The sequence below is a fragment of the Lepisma saccharinum genome, chromosome 3 (assembly GCF_977018435.1).
Source record: "Lepisma saccharinum chromosome 3, izLepSacc3.1, whole genome shotgun sequence".
Taxonomy (NCBI): domain Eukaryota; kingdom Metazoa; phylum Arthropoda; class Insecta; order Zygentoma; family Lepismatidae; genus Lepisma; species Lepisma saccharinum.
The window spans coordinates 114,914,326-114,936,358 of NC_139231.1; the positions used below are offsets into that span (position 1 = coordinate 114,914,326).

The 22,033-nt window shown below is 38.8% G+C and overlaps 1 protein-coding gene across 1 annotated transcript in view; it reads left to right on the forward strand.

Annotated features, from left to right (window-relative positions):
* Positions 1-4,125: 4,125 nt before the first annotated feature.
* LOC145985335 (spondin-1-like) overlaps positions 4,126-22,033 on the forward strand; it is a 41,367-nt gene continuing 23,459 nt past the window's right edge. The window contains exons 1-6 of the mRNA XM_083119231.1: positions 4,126-4,283; positions 15,959-16,144; positions 16,583-16,835; positions 17,520-17,667; positions 18,129-18,335; positions 18,485-18,608. Coding sequence (XP_082975357.1) covers positions 15,976-16,144; positions 16,583-16,835; positions 17,520-17,667; positions 18,129-18,335; positions 18,485-18,608 — 901 coding nt within the window. The 5' untranslated portion in view covers positions 4,126-4,283; positions 15,959-15,975. The remainder of the gene's footprint in view (positions 4,284-15,958; positions 16,145-16,582; positions 16,836-17,519; positions 17,668-18,128; positions 18,336-18,484; positions 18,609-22,033) is intronic.

Below are 22,033 nucleotides of genomic sequence, written 5' to 3' on the forward strand. Positions count from 1 at the left end.
ATCGAAAGTCGAGCATTTAAGGCACTCTGCCACCGAGCAGCGCATCACATCAACTATATCCTGTCCCAGGTATCTCTGGAGCAAGGTCGCGCATAGCGTCAGAGAAGGGGAGGAAATCGTTCGGGCAGAGCCAAGCAGTGCATGCTGATGCGAAGCCTGGTAACTGCAATCGCCCCCCTCCTTTCAAGGAATAGTTTCCCCTTGCGTGTTCATTGGTGGAGCCGTCTCGCGTTACAACTTGCGCAGAGACTTGGTTTCGTTCGCCTGCTCCAGAGATAGTTGGGACAGGGTATAATCCAGTGGCGTCTCGTGACCTCAAATTTGGCCGGGGCTTATTTTTTAAAGAATTTAAAATATAATGACAATTCACATGAATTACAAAAAATAGGTATTTTTCTTCTTCTAGACTACAAAACTGGACTTATTTTTTTAAAAAATTATTTAAAAGGTAATAACAATTCATATGAATTACAAAAAAACAGGTATTTATCTTCCTCTAAACTACAAAATTGGACTTATTTTTTTAAAGAACTTAAAATATAATGACCATTCACATGAATTACAAAAGAAACAGGTATTGCTGTGAAACGTACCTTTCTACGAACGTTGGTTCTCATTTAAACAAGAACTGTGCTCTCTTGTTCTTCTGCTCAGCAAATTTGTAATTATTTTTCATTGAAGCCCGGTATGTTTGCAATGTATTCTTTCTCTATTGTAAGCACTGCCATATATATATATATATATATATATATATATATATATATATATATATATACACACACACACACACACACACACACACACACACACACACACACACACACACACACACACACACACACACACACACACACACACACACTCTCTCTCTCTCTCTCTCTCTCTCTCTCTCTCTCTCTCTCTCTCTCTCTCTCTCTCTCTCTCTCTCTCTCTCTCTCTCTCTCTCTCTCTCTCTCTCTCTCCTCTCTCTCTCTCTCTCTCTCTCTCTCTCTCTGTGTATTATACTATAATCTAAACATTCCTCCCTGTCTTCTTGTTTCCGTCGATCGTGAGCATTCAAAGCAGGTGGCAGGTGCGGGTGGAAGGGAGGACTCAGAAGTGTTTTTTTTACTAGCCAGGATGGCATTGCCAGATTAAATGCAACAACAATACCATAATTCTCTGCGGCTCCGAAGCGTCGGTTCTTCTTCGGCTCCTCGCTCTGGAGCGTAGGTTAGAGACTTTTGACATGCACGCTCCGATCCGTGTGAGCGACTTTTTTCGAAGTGCACGCTCCGATTGGGGGAAGGGGAGGCACTTTTTGCTCACCCAAATTACCTTAAAAAGGCGGGCGGGCGGCGAGTACCTGTTTGGCGCCCGATATTTGGTCTCGGTTACAATTTTTTATTTTAAATTCACCGAGAGAAATACAGTATCGAAAACATATAAGCTTTCTTCCTCTTAATATTCTATTTCGTGCAATTGATAATTTCAACGAGTCAACGAAGTTTTCTTTTTCTAGAAAAAATATTTTTAAGCAGATTTTCGTTTCACTTCGGTTTATACTATTAGGGTTAGTAATGAATATTTTTGAGTCTACAGTAACGTTATCTGACTGCCACCACGCGACAGCCCCGGGTTCGATTCCCGGGGTGGCTGATCTAAGGTCGGAATTTTTCCGGCCTTGTCCCAGCATAAAGCGTTTCTGGGGCTCACCCAGCCTTAAACAAATAGGAGCGACCCTGGGGGGTAAAGGCGGCCGAAGCGTGGTGCTGACCACATCACCTTCAAAATGGCTTAGATCGAGAATGTGTGGGGTACTACCCCCACATCCCCTAATGAATCTTCATGGCACGGGAAACTTTATCTTACAGTATTTTTTTTACACATGCATACAGGGCATTATTTGAAGAGGGATGAGAGGGAATTTCTCCCCTTTAGGTTGCTAATTTTTTGCACTTGGGGGAGAGACTATAAAATAATGTATTTAATATCTTCAATTTTCACGAGTAGCTACTGGAATTATCCCACAGGATTTTTTTTTCAAGTACCACACTGTAGAGAGAGAGAGAGAGAGAGAGAGAGAGAGAGAGAGAGAGAGAGAGACACACACACACACACACACACACACACACACACACACTCACACTCACACTCACACTCACACTCACACTCTCACAGAGCGAGAAAGAGGGGGGTACTTGAAATCGCATGAAGTCGGCTCCGTTGGGTGTTACTTAAGGTAATTTTCAGTGGCGTAGCGTTATAGTACGCCCGTACGCCCGGCGTTCCCAGATTTAAAATTTCAAAAATGCGTAAATGCTGTAAATATAAAGTAAATCTTGACTAATTTCATATATATGTCTGACCTTCATGGCATTATAATAGCTATTTCTCGCGATCCGCTTGCAACGCTCCACTAACAACACTCGTTCTAGCATTTTTTTTTCAATGCCTTTCCTGGCAGAACGCCGAGCAGGTTCGGCGTACAGGACCCCATATTCCTTGCTGTCTTTCTGGAGGGAAAGCTTGGATCTCTAAAGCACGCGCCCAAATGCTTTCTCTTACGCCAGTGTATGGAGCAGAGGGCTACGTGATTGGTTCACGTGACCCTTCCTGCCTTCTGAAGCAGACGACAGCGGTAGAATTCCTACCCGGTTCTTCGCGCTCGTGCTATGTGATGCTACAATACGCAATATTGACTGACGTAACTTTACCAAACTGAAATATAGCACTTCTTAATGGCCACTGCATTGTATAATTTATCGCACGAACAGCGATGTGCATTAAAAACTAAAAGATCAACACAGTTTTTGTCAAATAAGTTGCTGAAGTCCTCGTGGTAGAAGTTCAGCCTGCGGCTGCTCTACCACTTAATAAAAAAAAATAATAGTTTTGCGGGTTATTATTTTTTCGTTATTATGTAACTGCTTAATATTGTGTCAATGGAAATGTTTAGCATTCATTTGAAAACTCTTAACATCGAATGGTCTCTGGACAAAATTATTTTAAAATGTTTATCAACATTCTCAAGACGTAATAAACAGTGGTCTGAATTACTAATCGGCACTGTTACGTTAGTAGAGTGTACGATAGTTGGATCATCCACCCACCTCCGTGTCAGAGTGTTTTGCACAGCGCGCCAAGACGACAGATGCCCCTGATTCGAATCCCGGGGTGAGCACGTGTGTTCTCTGTGAGTGTCCCTTCATCAATATTATCACATATTCATATTCGCGATTAACCAAAAGTGGTAGAAAAGCGAAGTAAAATAAACCAAATCAATCATTAGTTGGATCATTCACAACAATGACGTCTACTGTTGTCCAGAGGCTTGTGATTCAGGTAGGTTTTATAATGATTTGTGTCATGCCGAAAGGTATAAAACACCAGAGTTCAAAACATTTGTTGCATAGTGAGACATCTAATTTTCTAGCTAAAAACTGCATGGATGATGATGCTTTATTGCAAACCCAGCTGACTTCAGGCAAATAAACAACACTTGTGGCGACTAATTCCATAAGCAAATTATTAACCAAAAAAGGGCCGACCTTTCCTTCGGACTTGGCGTTCCCACCCGAAATGCCCATGCTACGCCACTAGTAATTTTATCGCTGCATTAAAAAAAAAACGGGATAAAACGTCAATTACCATGAAGAGTTTTGGTGATATCCCCTTTTTTGATGTTTCAAGCGATAAGACGTCTAAACCATAGTGGGCGAGGTAAATAAGCTCATCTCCCCTCTCTCTCGCACACACACACGTATAATAGGAGAAAGAAAGATCGTCAATTCGCCTCTGGGTGGAAGATTCACATAAACAAGGAAAAGAAAAACATTGAAATTCTCACATTAAATTTAGATTTAGGACTGCCAGGGTATTTTATTACAAGAACGCGATATGCTGCGTCGCTCAATAGACTCATTGTTGCTCTACGATTGTGAACGGAAGTTCGCAACGAACTACAGTCGAAAGAGGGATATTTTTTTGTCGTAAACAATGCCTCATTCAATGTTCTTGGAGCTTGGTGCCGGCTGCGAAGTTTCCAGACGGCATAATTCCATAACCGCAAGATAAGTTGAGAGTGGGCTGGCTAACTTTACAAGATAGAAGCTATTCTGAGGACATCTGCAGGGTGGATGCTCAGTTTCCTTCATTAGCCAGACTGTCAGCTGGCAGGAAGCAAGAGTGTGTGTGTCGTGTGAGCGACTGAATGACCAAAGTTCGTGGAAAGAGATAGATAGAAAGGTGGCGGCGGTCACGCTTTCATAAAACTGTGAAACCGAATACATTCAAGTGTTACTGTAAGTACCCTACTGTTGTTTATTGTAATATAAGCTAATTAGGACTTTTTTCGTAAATATACGATTCTTTTATGCACAAATAAAAAGTAGCAAAGTGTGTTTTATGGAGCAGAAATTAGTGCAGTGTCTTATCGTTTGATCAGGTTGTAGCAGTTGGAGCGACCTAGTTCAAGAAATGTTTGTTTTTCTCGCATTTTGCGATCAAGGATCATGTCACTATGCAGAACGTTTTCTCGTAGCCTTTTCTGACACATTAGCGTTTACCAACAAGAGTTTGTCTTTATTTTCATAGATAAAAATCATTCTTACCGTGAAAAAAGTACATTGACAAATGAGAACAGTATAATCTTTGATTGATGTATAACAAAGGGCAATCTATATCGGACACAAATAAAGTAAGGCACATAGATTTTTTTTAAAAAATCACAATTTTTCACAAACATCAAACCTGCCACAAAATAAAAGTCTGTCAAGAATGAAATGACCTTCATCTTTCCAAGTCTGGAGGGCGATATCGACCGGCCGATATTTAAAATCAAAACTGTTTCTTTCCACCATGTACAACGTTTTTACGTCTTCACTTTATAATTCAAACGTAACGCTTGTAATAAAAGAACACCCACCCGAGATTAGCATTGTATCAATGCGTGGTGACAATGAAAATAAAATCTTTGTTAAATTGATGCACAGGGAAGGTTCGGGACGTATCGGACCCATTGAATGACAGGGACACTGGTTTCACCTTTGCTTGTTCTCCAGTCAAAACTTTTACTCGGACCAAATTTTTCCTGCAGGGAAAGGAATGGATATTTTAATCTACCAGTGAGCAAAAATATGCTCCTTCCTATCTTCGCGGCAAACTAACGTTTCTTAACCTGGGAAAAGGCCAAGGTTTTCCGACTTTAGGGGAGGCCAAGGCTAGGGTTACCAGATCGCTGTAAGGGAAATGTAGGACATGCTGTCCCAAAATTTAGGACGCAACACATTCTCATTAAATAATACATATTTCTATAGAACTGGTTAGGAAGTAGTTGAAAAATGACACTTTTCAGTTTTTTTAAAAAATATTTCCAACGAATGTTTAAATAGGGTGACCAGATATTTGTTGACCAAAAAGAGTATAGTCTATAGGTTGAAGGTGCGCATACACAAAACATAAAAACAAAACGAAAATAATGGTGGCTATTTGTTATTGCTTCTATTATAGCCCCTATAAAATAGACCTACACTCTACAGATTCAAATTACTTGTGGGTCTAATGTAATTAGCTAATTACGTACAAATACTTACTCACCAATGGGCACCATCCTTCATACTTATGGGATGATTTTGCTTTCTTGAGTGTGTTTAATTCGTCCTTTATTGCCGGTCCAAACTCTTCACAGGTCATGTCCACATTGAATTTCACTTTCATTACTTGTTCGAGTGTACTTTTTCCCTCTCGCCAATAAGTTTTAATAACACTGAAGAGTCTTTCACATTCAACATTTGTACCAGGCAGAGTAAACAAGAATTTTATAAGAGGCACAATCATTTTTAAATTTGACCCAGCCTGTAGTAAATCTTATACACTGACCTCCACTTACCCATCATTGTTTCTTTTCTCCCCCCCCCCCAAATCTTCAAGATGTTTTTCAACGGCTTTTGAAATTGCACAGTAAGTGTCAAAAATATCATTATCATTAAATTACAATGAATTTGAAATATGTTTTGATTGTTGATGGAATATGGAAATGACTCTTAAAATTGTTCATAGGAAATTCTTGAGTCAAGGAGTAAATACCTCAGTTTGTTGGCATCTTGACGTTTTCCGTTCTGTGGATTTTAAAGCATATTTACGCGTAAAATAATGAATGAAATTAAATAGCAAGGAAAAGAGTATATTTGGGGATTTTTGCAATTTAAAAAGAGTATAGAGTGTATGAACCTCTAAAAGAGTATAATACTCTTAAAAAGAGTATGTCTGGTCACCCTTGTTTAAATGCAAAATTTCAAAACTTGCAATCATACTAATCAATGCACCTCTTACTACTTGTTTTAAGTGGTACTTCTCAGAGGAGACAATTTTTATCTAAATTTCAGGTTTTGTCAAACTATATATTGATGTTAGAGTGGACAGTCAAACTCGTTGAAATTATAGCGACCAATACCAAACATTTTACAGACTTTATGAAAAATAATTCTCTTGTGAGTCTGTTGTGCTGATGGTAATGAAAGTACTCTCTCAACATTTGAATTATGACCTGTAATGGCAAACAAATATTCAGCAATTACTGTAATTTAAAATGGTTTCATGTTGGGTAGTTTTTAGTTCAATAACAGGGTGTCTACCAAAATAATACATACAAAAATCTTGACTTTTTATGGACTTTTCTAGATCCTACTTAGGTAAAGTTGGAAATTAGTAATTAAGAAAATAAATATTTATTTAATGAAAATCCCTACCAAAGGGCCAGTTAAGTTGAAAACTGAAGCTGAATTTAAGAAGAGAATTAGATCTGCTATTTCGTATTAATGCATCCTGAACTGTGTTTGGCAGACAAGCGAGGCTTTGGCGTCTGGACTCACAGCCAGTATAATCTTATGTAGGGTTTGTGTCTGTTGTCCCTATATGTTTATGACTATCCATTCATCCATCCTATCTTACCATCATTCATCCTCATCTTCGCGATTAGGCAATTGGACAGAAAAAAAAAGTAAAATAAACTAAATCAACCAATCAATAGCAAAAATTCTTGACCAGAAGAATAATTTATTGCCTTATTATTGACTTCTTGACCTACTTGTTGATTTTTTTACTTTTTCTTGACTTCCATGACTTTCTTGACTGGCAGACACCCTGAATAACTTTGTTCTCTATACCCCTGCTTTATAATCAAATTATATTGAATATTAAATAAGAATGGGCAACACCTTGTTCCATCAGTATAAACCCTAAGGCAAGAAATTCTGCTCAGGCATTGAACAGTGACGTTATCAGAAAGTGGTCCCAAAACTTTGTTCATTAATTGCTTCCTTTTTCCCGTTTGTTTAATAGCAGGACGAACTTTTTTTCTTTTCGGGCAATGACTGAATCAAAATAAATTTTACTATTGAGTTTGGAAGCGCAGTCCTGTAACTTGCATGACTTTTTTTCTGTTACTTATTTTCCTAATTAATATTATGTGACATTTATGATATTTTTCAAATTCCTCCCGGACGTCGGACATGCCGCTAAAATGTAGGACATGTCCGGGAAAATCCGGACGTCTGGTAACCCTAGCCAAGGCATTTTCTCCTCCTAAATTCCTAAAAAAAATGTCAATCTTGTCCTCCTCGCCAATATTTTTATATGAAGTTGGCGAGGCGTATCTAGTTGTCTGGCATTGGCTTATTTTGTTTCGATGATCACATTTGATGTGATACTTTGATTTTGCTTGTTTTATTTTACTTCGCTTTTTGTGTCATTTTTGGCTAATTTGCGAAGATGGGGATGAGTGATGACATGATGAAATTGATGAATGGACACTCACAAACATCCATGCCCAGGCCGGGACCCCTAGCGTCGTAACGTGATGTGCTAACCACTCCGCCACGGAGCTTTCGATGATCACAAGTTTACGTGGTAAATATGCGTACATATTGCAAATATGATGGATGTACCGAGTCGGATGTAGAGGTAGTTAAATGGAGACATATATTCATAGACTACCTTTGCAGGGGCACTGAATCAGGCTCGTACCCAGGGGAGGAGCCATGGGGGCCATGACCCCTTCCCCTCGAACTATGACATATTTAAATGTGCACCTATAAAAAGCTACGAAGTAAACAACGAGGACGTTTCAAATTTGTAAACTTTTCAATTCTGTCCTTGTATAAATGAATGTGTTTGTTATGGGAGAGGCAGGCTCAAGAAGTCTGTACTCTGCTATATTGGGCAGTTTTAGTTTTTTAACCATTGATGCAAGTCTACAAGCAGTGGCGGTGATTAGGAGGGTAGGAGGGGTGGTTGCCCTCAGTTTTTTTTCGGCCTCTTAATACTAAACTAAGTCTTGTTTACCAAGATAAAGTAAATTGCCCACTGTCCAGTTTTGGCACCCAATCGCCGATACTGGCTACCAGACGAAAATGTCTCGTCTTTTTCTGGTGCTCACATTTAGAGTTATTTATTGTAATCATAATTGCTAATATATATAATTTAATTTACATATTTATTTTCTATACATGGAATTACCATGGCAGTTCAATGGTGCCGGTATAAGAAAATTGAAGGAAATTTGAAAACATTCTGAGAATTGAATGTAAACAATAAACACTAAACTGTAGCCTACGCCACTTGACAGCTCTTGTCTGTAAGTGACTTTGTGGCTGATTATTGGGATGAGGGGGGGGGAGGGAGTTCAATTTTTTCCTTCAAATTTACATATATATACACATATGTAAACACATTTTGGGAGAACTGGTTCCTCCCTGAAAAAATCCTGAGTACGGGCCTGCACTGAATCGGTAACTAATTAATATAAACTTAAACAGGACATTACCACGAGGTTAAAAGTAACAATTCCTCTACGCTGCAGAATAAATTTTGACTGGTTTACACGTAAATTTTTAAAGATTTACTATGTAATATTTATGGTTGGTTGATTTGGTGTTTTAAGTCCACTTTATGCACAGTAAGGCTAATCGGGACTGGACCTACAGTTTAAAGTGGGATCCGAACCACTTGTACCTCCACCGGGTATCGAACCCGGGACCCCTTGATTACAAGGCGACGACGCAACCACTGCGCCATCGGGGAGGCCTATGTAATATTTATCTTTGCAATTCTAACCTCTTCCCCTCAGAAAAAAAACAACTTACGTACGCCATTGGCCCAAATCAGAAGTAAGTGGTTTTGCAATGAAAGGATGGAACGTGCAATTTTAGTAAAGATAAAATTAAACTATTCGCGATTAAAATTACCACCTGAGCGCTAGTGTCGCTTCCAATATGGCCGCTCTAAGTAGGATAAATATTTGTTTACATTCAGCAGTAGTACAAAATAGCAGCGTGTTGTCATGACTGGTATGGTAGAAAACGTTTAAATTACGCATTATTTTTAAATATTGCGAATGGGATGTGAATTTCAGGTACTGTAACAAACGTGAAGCTGTACTGAGAACGAAGCATTTAATTATGATAGGCAAAAATAACACGGAAAATGCAGACGAAACTATGTATACGCACTGGTTGTCCAATGCAGTGCTGTATCATCTGCACGTCATGTTGTAACTGGGGTTCTCGGAAATTATTTGAAAATAAAGGAATTAAAATTGGGCTGTACTTGAAAAGCTGGGACAGGAGAAAATTACAAACATATCGTTGCAGTTGTTTAATAATAATATTCACGATTTCATGACCAGCCTATACGCACTGAAAAAGGACATCGTACTGAATGAAACAGTAACATTAGCATGTCCACCTTTTTATCTGGTTACATTTGACATTAATTCATTCTCAAACTATTTTCATCTTCTCTCTTAATCGACTAGCACCTTTTCCAAATTTCACACATACGTACATGGACGCATTGGGTAAGACACTTCATGATTTTTCGAGGAAAAAGAAGCTTTATTTATAAAGTACACTTTAAAACTCCACTTTCATGGTAATATATATTTATCTCTCGAAAAATAAAGTAAGCAGACTCGTGCATTCTTCGTAATTGCCTTGCCGAATTACAGTGTTATATCCCTTATACCAATCTTCTGTCAATTACGTTTTCCCTGATTTATTAACAAAGTTCATTTTGTTGATTCCATAGGGTGGAAACACATGAAAACTTTTAATTTGTTCTGACCCATAAAACGACTTAGAGCAAAAAAAAAAAAAGCCCTTAACAGTAGACCTTACTCTCTCGCATATTCCCCATGCCTTAAACGACTTCAGCACAACGTATCCTACTTAGAGTACTTCCTGGAAATCCCACCAGATGGCATATCGGTTAATTTTAATCGCGAATACATTTCACACAAACATACCTTAGTTATGTAAATGAACTAATTACAAGTGACAAAATAAACTTACATCTCAACCAGTCCTAAACGCGACAGGCAACCTTCCGAAAACGTGGCTCTGAGCTGCTGGTCATGCAGAAATGGAACCTTACGAAAAAGTTAATCGCCTAAATCGCAGGATAAGATCTATTTATTGCAATGGTTCAAAACCTTGGCGCGCTCGCGGTTCGACAACTTCGTTTTTAAAAGTCGTGGCCCGATTCAAACAATTTTCTCGTAAATAGCTTTCTAATTTTTTAAAAACTTTTTTGAAATTTAATATTAATAAATAAATTATGGTATAATTATAGAGAATATCAGTTCGATTATGTCTAAGCTTGTTGACAAGTATAACATTTGGTTTGAATTAGTTAACAACGGAAAATAATGGGAAATTTTAGTTTCCTCTGGCCAGTATCATTAAATTAATTTGGAAAGTGCAGATTTTCGTTGGCATGCTCCATTTCGGACACCGAGAAATTCAAATTATTCAAAATATTTCCACTTCAATATATTTGTTAATGGAAATTGTTACGCAAACTAAATTGATCGTTGTGCTCGTCCGTCAACCTACAAATTTGGAGGCGAGAAGCAACGCGATCACTGGTTAGGCCGGTTGATCCATCACCGTCACCGTCACTGTCACTGTCACGAAAGCATTTCCTGTTATCGTGGTCGAAACTCGAACGGAAGGCCATCTTTCCAGGCGGAAGCCAGCTCAGGCTCAAGTCGCAAACGCCATGAGAACCTTCCGCGGTTTGATGTAGCTATAATGCTAGGGATCGGACCGGTACCAGGTCGCGGCCCGGCGGTTGAGAAACACTGATAGGAATTCAGGTGGTTTGCAGCCTGGGAAGGCTATAAACTGCACTGGAAAGGCCACTGGTTCATGCGGGAACACCTAGGAACATATTGATGGTGTATGATCTACTTTGTCTTATATTATGAAATTCAAAGCTAATCAATGCTCACGCAAAATACTTTCTAAAAAAAATGGTGGTTCTTTAGCTTTGCACTTCTTATTGTGATTTATCAAAGTATATTTCAGTGACTGATCCAAGAACTCTGCACTTCAATTTTAATTACTCGGGAAAAGGCTTGTAGTGATGGCATAGTTTTCAGCCACGTGGCGAAATGTTAGCGCTCTATCCTTTTGTGGGAACTGTTCCGGGCTCGATTCCAGATGAGAACCCCCAAAATTTCGTTGTTGTTTCCGCATCGCGAGGTTAATTGGGGAGCGGCTAAAAAGAAAGTAGCGGGCTTCAGTCTCGAAAGCCAGAAAATAGCGGCGATAGTAACAATTCGATACTCACTATTTCCTCAGTAAACATTTGGGATTTCCCAAAGAGTATAAAAGGTAAAAAAGGTAAAGTGTTCCCCTGTGCATAGCATCACGCCATGAAGGCGTATAGGGGGTGTGGGGGTAACGCCCCACACTTTCTTGATCCGGTCGTGAGTGGGGGTGATGTGATCAGCATCACGCCCCTGACCGCCTTTACCCCCCAGGGTTTCCCCCAGGTACCCATGTCATTCGACGCTGGGTGGGCGCCGGGGCCGCTTCCACCGTTAGAAAAGTTCCCGGATTTGAACCGGCCGGGGATCGAACCCGGGACCTCGAGCATGGTAGTCAGACGCGTTACCGACTGAGCTACCGCGGCCACTCCCAAAGAGTATAGCGATTCCAAATTCGAGATTTAAACAACTGAAGTTTCCCTACGATTCGGGAGTCCCGAGAGTTCTTTGACATTTTCAAAATTTCGGGAATTCTTGACATTTTGAGTTCCTGAAAATCAAGGTTCTTGCACGAAATCCGGATCGGGAAATATTTTCTCAAACCTAGTCCTCGTGTTTCAGCATTGCGTACAACACTATTTACTATTAGTAATATTAGTATTCTAAAGTAAAACCTTCCCCATGGCCATTGCAATAAGTCATGGGGGCTCAGAAAGGAAGATATGGATGTAAGGGCTCCACACATTCACGATCTCGGACATTTGGATGTGGTGTGATCAGCACCTCCCAGAGTTGGATAATAAACCTTTTCGAGCAATCAACTCAGGGCAAGCCCCAGCACCTATAAACCTGTTGGGTGAGATGAGTCAAGGCAAAGAGATAATAAAACTTTCCCTGCTCCAACAAAAATAGGCAATAGTTAGGCTGGAGGGTTCAATGAACTAACTAATCTCTAACTACCCCCAGTTACCAATTTTATAAGAGGCTGAGTGAACCAGAAAGGCACTGCATGCAACCTCACCCACCCACCCTAGAAATCTTCGAGTTAGAGTTGTTTGTTTTAAGTCCACTTTATGCACAGAAGGTTAATTAGGACTGGACCTACAGTTTAAAGTGCGATTCGAACCACGAGTGCCTCCACGAGGTATCGAGCCCAGGACCCCTTGATTACAAGGTAATGACGTTACCAGTATACCATCGACAACCACCCTTGGAATCGAAACTAAGTGTCTGGTGTGACAGCCAGATGTCTTAAAAACTGAATTAGCGTGGCTTTTATTATAGGGATGACATCACGGATCGCTGCACAGGCTTTAATGTAAGAAGGTATTGGCTCAGTATGCTCTCTTAATAACATACTTTGGGCTTTGTGCATGCACCCATCATTTTGGTGATAACGTTGGCCACAAAAGGGTCAGTTTTGGTATCTCATCATGTGAATCACGATGGCAAATCAATCAATATCTGGCATGAAGCCAGGGGTCCTAGGCTTGAATTCTGACCTGGGCATGGGTGTTCTTTGTGAGTGTAGGGTGACGAGACGTCCTCTTTTATCCGGACATGTCCTCCTTTTTAGGTGTCTGTCCGGCGTCCGGGTGGATTTTTTAGAAATCGATAAATGTTCTCCTTTCTTGGAAAGAGTATAGCATTGACCAGAGCAAATGTGCTGCATACAGAATGCTTCATTTGGTGTGCGTTAATTCGAGCAATGCTCACCTAGCATCTGGGAGCTCAATACAATCACTTTCCGGACTGAGTCATTAGTAGGGCAGATATTTAAGGCACTAAAAACCTCTGAAATAGGCAGTCAAATAGGCACCAAAATGATAAAAATAGGCACTTAAAAAGCACCATAAACTAAGAAAAGGCACAAAAATAGGCACTTAAAAGGCACCCTAAAATTAAAAAAAGACATTAAAATAGGTAATGGATGTAAACTTATTTAAATTTTCTTCTTACAATGCACAGTTATACTGTATTAGCACTTCAGTTTATACATAAAAGTGCAGTAGCGATTAACATATTATAATATACTCTGAACAACTCAATATGCTGACCAAGGCAGAAATTTATACTTTATGCCTTGGTCAGGATATTGAGTTTTTCATATCATGGAAACAAGGCTTAATGGTGTTATATAATACTCCTTTGATCGAAATTCACATTTGCGGGGAATCGTCTGTTAAAATAATTCTCACAAAAAGAGCTTGTGCTAACGACTGTGCGGATTTGAACAAATGATGAATAAACAATTTGCACCATTGTAACAAAAAAATATTTAAAACAATGTTCCAATTGAGACCATCAAATCTGTTGAATTCCATATTTCAGTCAGTACATCATCAACAAAGCCTTACATCTTTCAATATAGGGAAAGCCAAATGCATGTAAGAAAAAGCTGAAGTATGCAAAAATTGCAGAATATCAATTTTTTAGCACAATTAAGCAAAATAGGCACTAAAACCATCAAAATATGAATTTATAGGCACTATAGAAATGTGTTTTCGGAATAGAAACTCCAGAAACGAACTTTAAAGTTTAAACATGAAAGCCTATGGTTTACTACAAAGGAATAAAAAAGGTAAATAGGCAAATTTCTGCACCCCAGTCATTAGTATTAAGTGCTGAGACTGCTGGAATGCATGTAGTCTGTGCAGTTTCTTTTCGGTTGATTGATTTGGTTTATTTTACTTCGCTTTTCTGCCACTTTTGGCTAATCGCAGAGATGAGTATGAGCGATGATATTATGATTTTGATGAAGAACACACATGCCCAGGCCGGGATTCGAAACAGAGGCCTCTGGCGTTGTGGCACGGTGTGTTAACCACTCCAACACAGAGGTCGGCCAGTTCCTTTTCGAGTTATACATATGCGATACAGAAATGCGTAGTGAGAATTTTGATTATTAAGTAATATTTACTTTTGTGAAATAACGAAGCGAAAGAAAATATCCAGTTTTAAAGGATGGAAGAAACGAATATGGGGTAAAGTGTAAGGTGGTTGCCACTTTCCCCTGCTGTTGAAAGTGTGCTAGAAATGTTCTTGGCATTGAAATCATATTTCTTTACCCAATCCAAACTACCTAAAATTTTAATTTGGCTTTTCGAAATAAGTTAAGCGAATCTTACTTGTTACATTTGCATTCACTTGTGGAGATATTTCTGTCTAATATCCAAAAATTAGAAAAAGAGTAAAATTCTGTGCTTCAAATTATAGATATTCTTTGTAATTTGTTAAAAACAACAGATTAGGAGATTGCTTTCTTTGCTTAAAGGTAAGATGAAGTTCTTGAAAGTGATCTTTTGAAAAGCATCTGTGAGCAAAATATTGGTAAGATTTTTGTATATTGATTAAATTATGAGTAATGGCAAATGTATAGCCATTTTTTGCGGTGTCCTCTTTTTTTATGACTTTGTCCTCCTTTTTCGCCATGCTCTGTCCTCTTTTTTGAATGTATGTGTGTGTCTGGTCACTCTATGTCCAGAGTGTCCCTTCATCAATTTCATCATATCATCACTCATTCTCATCTTCACGATTAGCTAAAAGTGTCAGAAAAGCGATGTAAAATAAACCAAATCAAACCTAAACAAATTAAATGAAGCTTTACTGCAGTTTGCTCAATATAATGTACTATAACGTACACTGTGTAAATTGATATTAGCCGCACTCAAAATATTTTTTTTTAAATATCTTTCCTTATATTATTTCCATCTACATATTGTTAGTCAATGGAGAATGGCAATTTCCATTTAAAGGAGTGCTAGAATTGCTTGCTTTATTAATTTGCCAATGCCAATTTCCATGGAGGTCAATATCCCTGGCGATATCCATGGACCTACTTGAATCAAAATTCATCTTGAAGTAGAATGGAAAGCCCCCGTGTGGCCTAAGTGTTAACACTTTTGTTCCCTGGCTTGATCCCTAGTGGGAGATCCAGAACTTCAGTCAAGGAGGGGAAGAGAGAGAGAAGGAGGGGAAGAGAGAGAGAGAGAGAGAGAGAGAGAGAGAGAGAGTGAGAGTGAGTGAGAGTGAGTGTAGCAGTTACAGGACTCGATATACTGCTTCCCATTGGAAAAGCCGCTTGGTTCTCAAAGGACCTGCATTCTGCAGTTAGAGTTAAAGTAGCATGATGTACTTTGTCAGGAATGCTAGGCTTGAATCATGGATATTTATAGGAGAAAAATAAGAAAGAAAACATGAAGAGATAATGGGGAAGATAAAAGAATCATAGAACAAAATATAAATATTATAGTTAGATTACAGCCAGGCATTGTCACAAAGAGGTATAAAAGTGACAGATCTTGAATCATTCTCCTGTCGTCCAAATTACAGTTTTGATAATTCAACTAACTAACATATACTTGTATGTAAAATGTTTTTTCAATATGTTTGCAGTTACACACAGTGGTCTTACTGTTTAATTTTCAGGTAGAAATTGTGCCAAAATGATCAAGTATATCATCTCGATATTACTGGCTGCCCAACTGGTTCTAGGGCATGAACGTTGCAACAGGGTTCCAAATGTTACGCACCCTAAAACATCAGGGGATGGTGGATTCCGCATTGCTATTATTGGAGAACCCGAGAAGTATGTTCCAGGTTCTGTGTATACAGGTAAGCACATGTGTGATTTGTGATTATATGAGAGGGGTGGGAGTGGACTTAGTGGGTTTATGTTCTTAATAGTTTATAGATGTTTGTCAATAACTACCCAGAAAACTATTTATTGAGAGTTTTCTTTTAATTTCAACCTTGCATGTACTATATTTTTTACCTACATGCTTATAATCAGATGTAACTTGCTTCAAATCTAGTTTGGATTGTGTGGGACACAAATCAATACCATTCTAAGTTAAATTCTGAAATCAAACTATGATAAAAATAAGATTTGATAAACATAAAGATTCGGGAGAAACAGTACTAAATTTATTTTGACTGCTAGCATGGATATGATTAACAGTAATAATTGATACTAGTTAACACTTATACCATGTTTTCACTGGGCTGAATGTGAGTATTGCTTATTAAACATTATGTTTATTCTGTTTGTAGTCTCCCTCCTTGGAAGTGTAACGGAGAAAGATTTCCAGACATTCAAAAGATTTATGCTTGTGGTGGAGCCGTTGGATCCATGGGGTGATGTTGCCCCACAGAAAGTTGGAAGCTTTCAGCTCTTTGGAGATGGACGCACGACCTTCAATGAGAAGTGTGTGAACACAGTAATGGATACTTCAGATACTCCTAAGATTGAAGTCCAAGTTTTATGGACAGCACCAAGGCCAGGTTCCCGATGTGTTGTTCTAAAGTGAGTAAACAATGTATATAGTCAAAAAGTTACTAATTTTCTCTATTTTGTATATTTGTATCATATATATGAATATGCTTTGCAGACAAGTACCATACGAGATGAGTATTGTAGTGTATTTTGTTTATTTCATTTTGCTCTTCTACATATTTAAGTTAATTGCAACAATGAGTTTTTTGCATTGGAACTGTCATGAATTTTGCATAATTTTCAGAATATTTGGATTCTGCAAAAGTGTTACATGGCATTTTTGCCGACTCTGCAAGGCGTCTGGACTCTGGAGAAGAATTTGTCAGTTTTGCTAGATACCAATACGTCAGTATCAGTTTAGCACCAATCACTGGCAATGTTTCATAATGTTAAAAATATTATGTATGATTTCCTGGAACATTTTTATCTTCATTTATAATGAAATAATTGGGTTAAAGACTTTGCAAAATTGCAAGAATGAAATGAGGATATTTGCATAGCCATGGTGTAGTATTGAGTCACAAGTGAAATGCCCTAAATTAATTCTTGATATGGAAACTTGATCCCTTTAATCTCTGGAATTTTTTTTTAACGTTACATCATCATATAAGGCAGCTGAAATGGTGGAAAGTTGTGAACAAAAAGTGAAAGTACCAATATAAAGAAATTGCACTTTGGTAAGAAGTACATTTTATCTTTTGTTCGTTTGTTCAGGGCAATGGTTATGGATAGTGATGACGAGTGGTACATGGATGATGGAGAGCTTAGTCGGCAACTATGTGAACTTGAAGAGGAAAGACACCAGAAAGATGAACCTGAGACCTTGGACAAATGCTGTGCATGTGACGAGGCGAAGTATAAGGTACACTTAATGCAGTTACAACACAATAAAATATTTTTTAAAAACTTCAAGCCATTGTGTAAACATAAAAGTTATTAGTGCAATACACTTATGCATTTATTCTCGGCGGCCGAGTATGTTAAGTGGTCGACTTTTGATCTCGCCACCAAAGTTCCATGTTCGAGTACAGACTCAGGCATGAGTGTCCCTTCATCACTCTAATCATCATTCATTCTCATCATTGCAATTAGCCAAAAGTGGCACAAAAGTGATGTATTTTGTCTTTTTGTATACATAAAAGACAACTGTATGTTTCTTATTTTATGTCATTTTTGAATAATTGCAATGTTGATTGAATGATAATGAAATGAAATAGATGAAAGAATGCTCATAAAACATACTGTGTACTTTCATTTATTTTTATTTTTGAATTAATCTGTACGACAGAGCATATTGAAATCTAAAATAATATCTTTTTGCAGCTGGTTTTTGAAGGTATTTGGTCAAAGAGAACTCACCCCAAAGATTTCCCCAGCAACGAATGGCTTCTTCACTTCAGCGACATCATTGGAGCATCTCATGAAAGTTCCTTCCGTTTCTGGGAAGAGGGTCGTTACGCAACCAAAGGCCTTAGAGGTGTGGCTGAGTGGGGTTCTGTAAGAGATATGGAGAATGAACTCAAAGATCAGGTATGATATCTCTATATTAGAGAAATACATAGTAATTACCAAAAAAATGAATCTTTATTCTCATAAGAAATGCAATATTGAAGAAAATAATTTGTAACTTTACATACATATTTGATTATGTATTATGTTTTGCTTTTTCCTTTAAACAGGCAGAAAACATCAGGACAATCATCAAAGCAGTTGGTCTGTGGCCACCCAATGTGAACTCAAATACGACAGCTAACTTCCGTGTAGATCGTATTCGTCACCAGGTTTCCTTAGTGTCTATGATTGGTAAGAAATATATTTGTTATTGTATTTTTTTAAATATATATTAGGGAACTCCTTGGCACAATAGTCCTTTGAGGGCCAGGATCTGCCAAGCAGCTGTGTGACACACCTTCAGTTCATTTGAGTTCCATTCCAACTGGTTTTGGGACTACTATTACACAATATGAATATTACCAATACTAAATTTGTGCCAATACAAATAAAGTATCAATATGGAATTTCCCGATAGCGATAACTCATATTCTAAAGATCTTGCATAAATGTTCCATAGAGATCGTGAATGTTTATATGTCTCCTTAATAAATATATGTAACCAGATGGTAGCACTAGGCTTTACCTTGGAAAAAGAATCTGTATATTTATCTTACAAAACCAAGATACATGAATTAGCTCATATTTTGATATTCATAAAAAGAATACCAAAATGGAAGACATTTGCTCTAAGTTGCAGGCCATTTATAGAAATGTTGGATTGGTAAAGTAGACACATCAATGTGCCAATATCAGGTTATACAAATAGAGTACCAATTAATTCCAATTATACAGGGTGATTCTGTGACCTTGAATCAAACTGGCAAGGTGAATGGAGATTGACCCAAGTACCAATATGAGATAAGGAACTCCGGTCTGGAAACATGTCATTAAACAGTTATAAGCCAAAACAAGTTGGGGCTGCCTAGGACAGTGGAATTATACAACTGAAAGTTGCGGCTTGCAGATGTAATACGGACATTCAGGGTGCACTGCCTGGCAGTAACTACTGACGATTGAGTGCCGAGCCGTGACACCCCTTGCATCACCTCCTGACAAGAATCCTTGCTGCCTGTGATAGTGTCAGAATGACTCCAGGAATGTTACAGCAGATGCAACAGAGCTTCTTGCGATGCTGTCATGTCTGCATTGATGCTAGCCCTGCTGGAAATTTCTACTGTTTTCAGTAGACAGACTGAACTCTACAGTGTCTCTCAGAAATCTGCTGAAACTCAATGATTTCCTACTGAACTTGTACGTGTACAGTAGAAAAAATACAAGTGAAATATTCTCTTCAGTATTACATGGAATATTGTATACAGTGTATGTAACTCAACTTGTTAGCTGTAAATTTAACTTTTCATTCCTCCTGATTTACAATTTGTTTTTATATATATTTGAAAATCTAAACACAGTAGATGTTTCAAAACACCTAAAGATCTACTGAAAACAGTACAGTAGAGAAACTAAAAGTGAAAATAACTTCTTCAGTATTATATTTAATATGTATGTAGTGTTTTTAGCTTAAAATGGTGGCTGTAAGTATTACAAGGGTCGTTCAAGGTTGACCGGGATTTTCGTACATAAAAAATCGATGAATAGCCGGATCATGATGAAACGTGCGGGTGACGTAATGTATTCCTTCGCGAGTAACTAGCGCCCGGCATGACGTATTTCACGCATGCGCAGCAGTTGCAACGAACATGGCGGCAAGCAGTGTGTCTGTGGCTGTGGAGCAGCGGTGTGTAATCAAATTTATCATGAAGGAGAAAGTGAAACCAGCTGAGATTTTCTGACGATTGCAAGCACAGTATGGTGAACAAACGATGTCGCGGACAAGAGTGTACGAATGGTGTGAGCAGTTTCGCGAAGGACGGGAGCTGGTGACAAATGAAGCGCATGGACACATTCGCCCGACTGCAGTCACACCAGTGAATATCGCACGTGTTGAGCAAATGATTCTTGAGAACTGGCGAGTAACAGTGCGGGATATTTCTGCCGAGGTGAATATCAGTGTCGGGAGTGTTGAGACAATCATTCACCACCACTTACGCTTCCGCAAAATCTGTGCAAGGTGGGTTCCCCGCCAGCTGACATTTGATCAGAAGTGGACACGCAGGACGGTCTGTGAACAGCCTCTGAATCGGTTTCGAGCAGAAGGTGACGAATTGTTGCAATCCATCATCACGTGTGATGAAACATGGTTGCACAATTCAACCTCAGAGACCAAAAGATGCAGCATGGAGTTGTGGCATAAAGGTTCCCCGCCCCCAAAGAAAAGCAAAACGCAGCCGTCCGCTGGAAAGATCATGGCAAGTGTCTTCTGGGACATGAAGGGTGTTATCCATGTGGATTTTCTGGACAAAGGGAGCACGATTAATGCCCAGTATTACTCCACATTGTTGAGTGGTGCTGTACGAAAGTCCATTCGCAAGAAAAGACCTGGGATGTTGTCTGGAAATGTCATTCTTCTCCATGACAATGTCCACCCTCACACGACCAATGTGACAACAGCAACTCTGGCCGACATGCGCTGGGAAGTTCTGCTCCATCCCCCCCTACAGTCCGGATTTAGCCCCCAGTGATTATCATTTGTTTGCACCCCTTAAAGACCATCTGGGAGGGAAGAAATTCACAACAGACAAAGCACTGCGGAGCGATGTCCTCCAGTGGCTACAATAACAACCAAGTTCATTCTATGCCAAAGGAATTCGGGAGCTGCCAGAACGATGGCAATGGTGCCTCGGCGCGCACGTAGAATACTTTGAAAAACTGACATAGTTCGGTGTTTCTTCTGCTACCTATTTCCTCTGCAGAAATACAAGTCCCGGTCAACCTTGAACGACCCTTGTACATTTCATTCATCCTTATTAAGAGTTTTTATTTATATCTGTTTGAAAATCTGAACACAGTAGATGTTTCAAAACACCTATAGATCTACTGAAAACAGCAGAAAAAATTTTCAGCAGGAAGGGGGGGGGGCGCAAGGGGGCTGCAATGTTGAACAACTACTGTAACGTTTTCATCATAGAGTGCTACAATACACTGTATAACACCATTAAGCCTTGTTTCCATGATATGAAAAACTCAATATGCTGACCAAGGCAGAAATTTATTTTATTATAAAACATAAACTAAACGTAATGTTTCAACCTTCTAGCAAGGTCTTCTTCAGACTCTGCACCAAGTACAAATGTAACAATGTACAAAACAGGACGATATATATATACACAAAAATTACTCCCCTCCAGACTATTAGAAAGTTGTTCTGGAACATCCTAGCAGGTGGTTTTCCCTTGTCAACTGTACTCTCATCTGAAAGGTGATTTAGCTAAACATTTTCTTTCATCTGGAATCTGGTTGGACTCTTTATCTCGAGCTCTTTTTCCTTCATTTTTCTTCCTTTTTCTCTCCTCTTTCTCTCTTGTCCATTACACTTTAACACCATCTTCCATTCTTTGTTTATCTTCAGTCCCTCATTCCAGTTCATTGTGTCTTCTTCACCTTTCTTCTCTATTTCCTTGGCCTCCTTCCATTTTCTCACTAGTATTCTCTTCTCCCTTCCTATCTGCTTAGCCTTATCCCACTCTATGTCATGTCCTGTTTCCCTTGTGTGTTTAAATATCGCATTTCTCTCTCTCTTAAGCAGGGGCGGCACAAGAATTTTTCGACCAGGT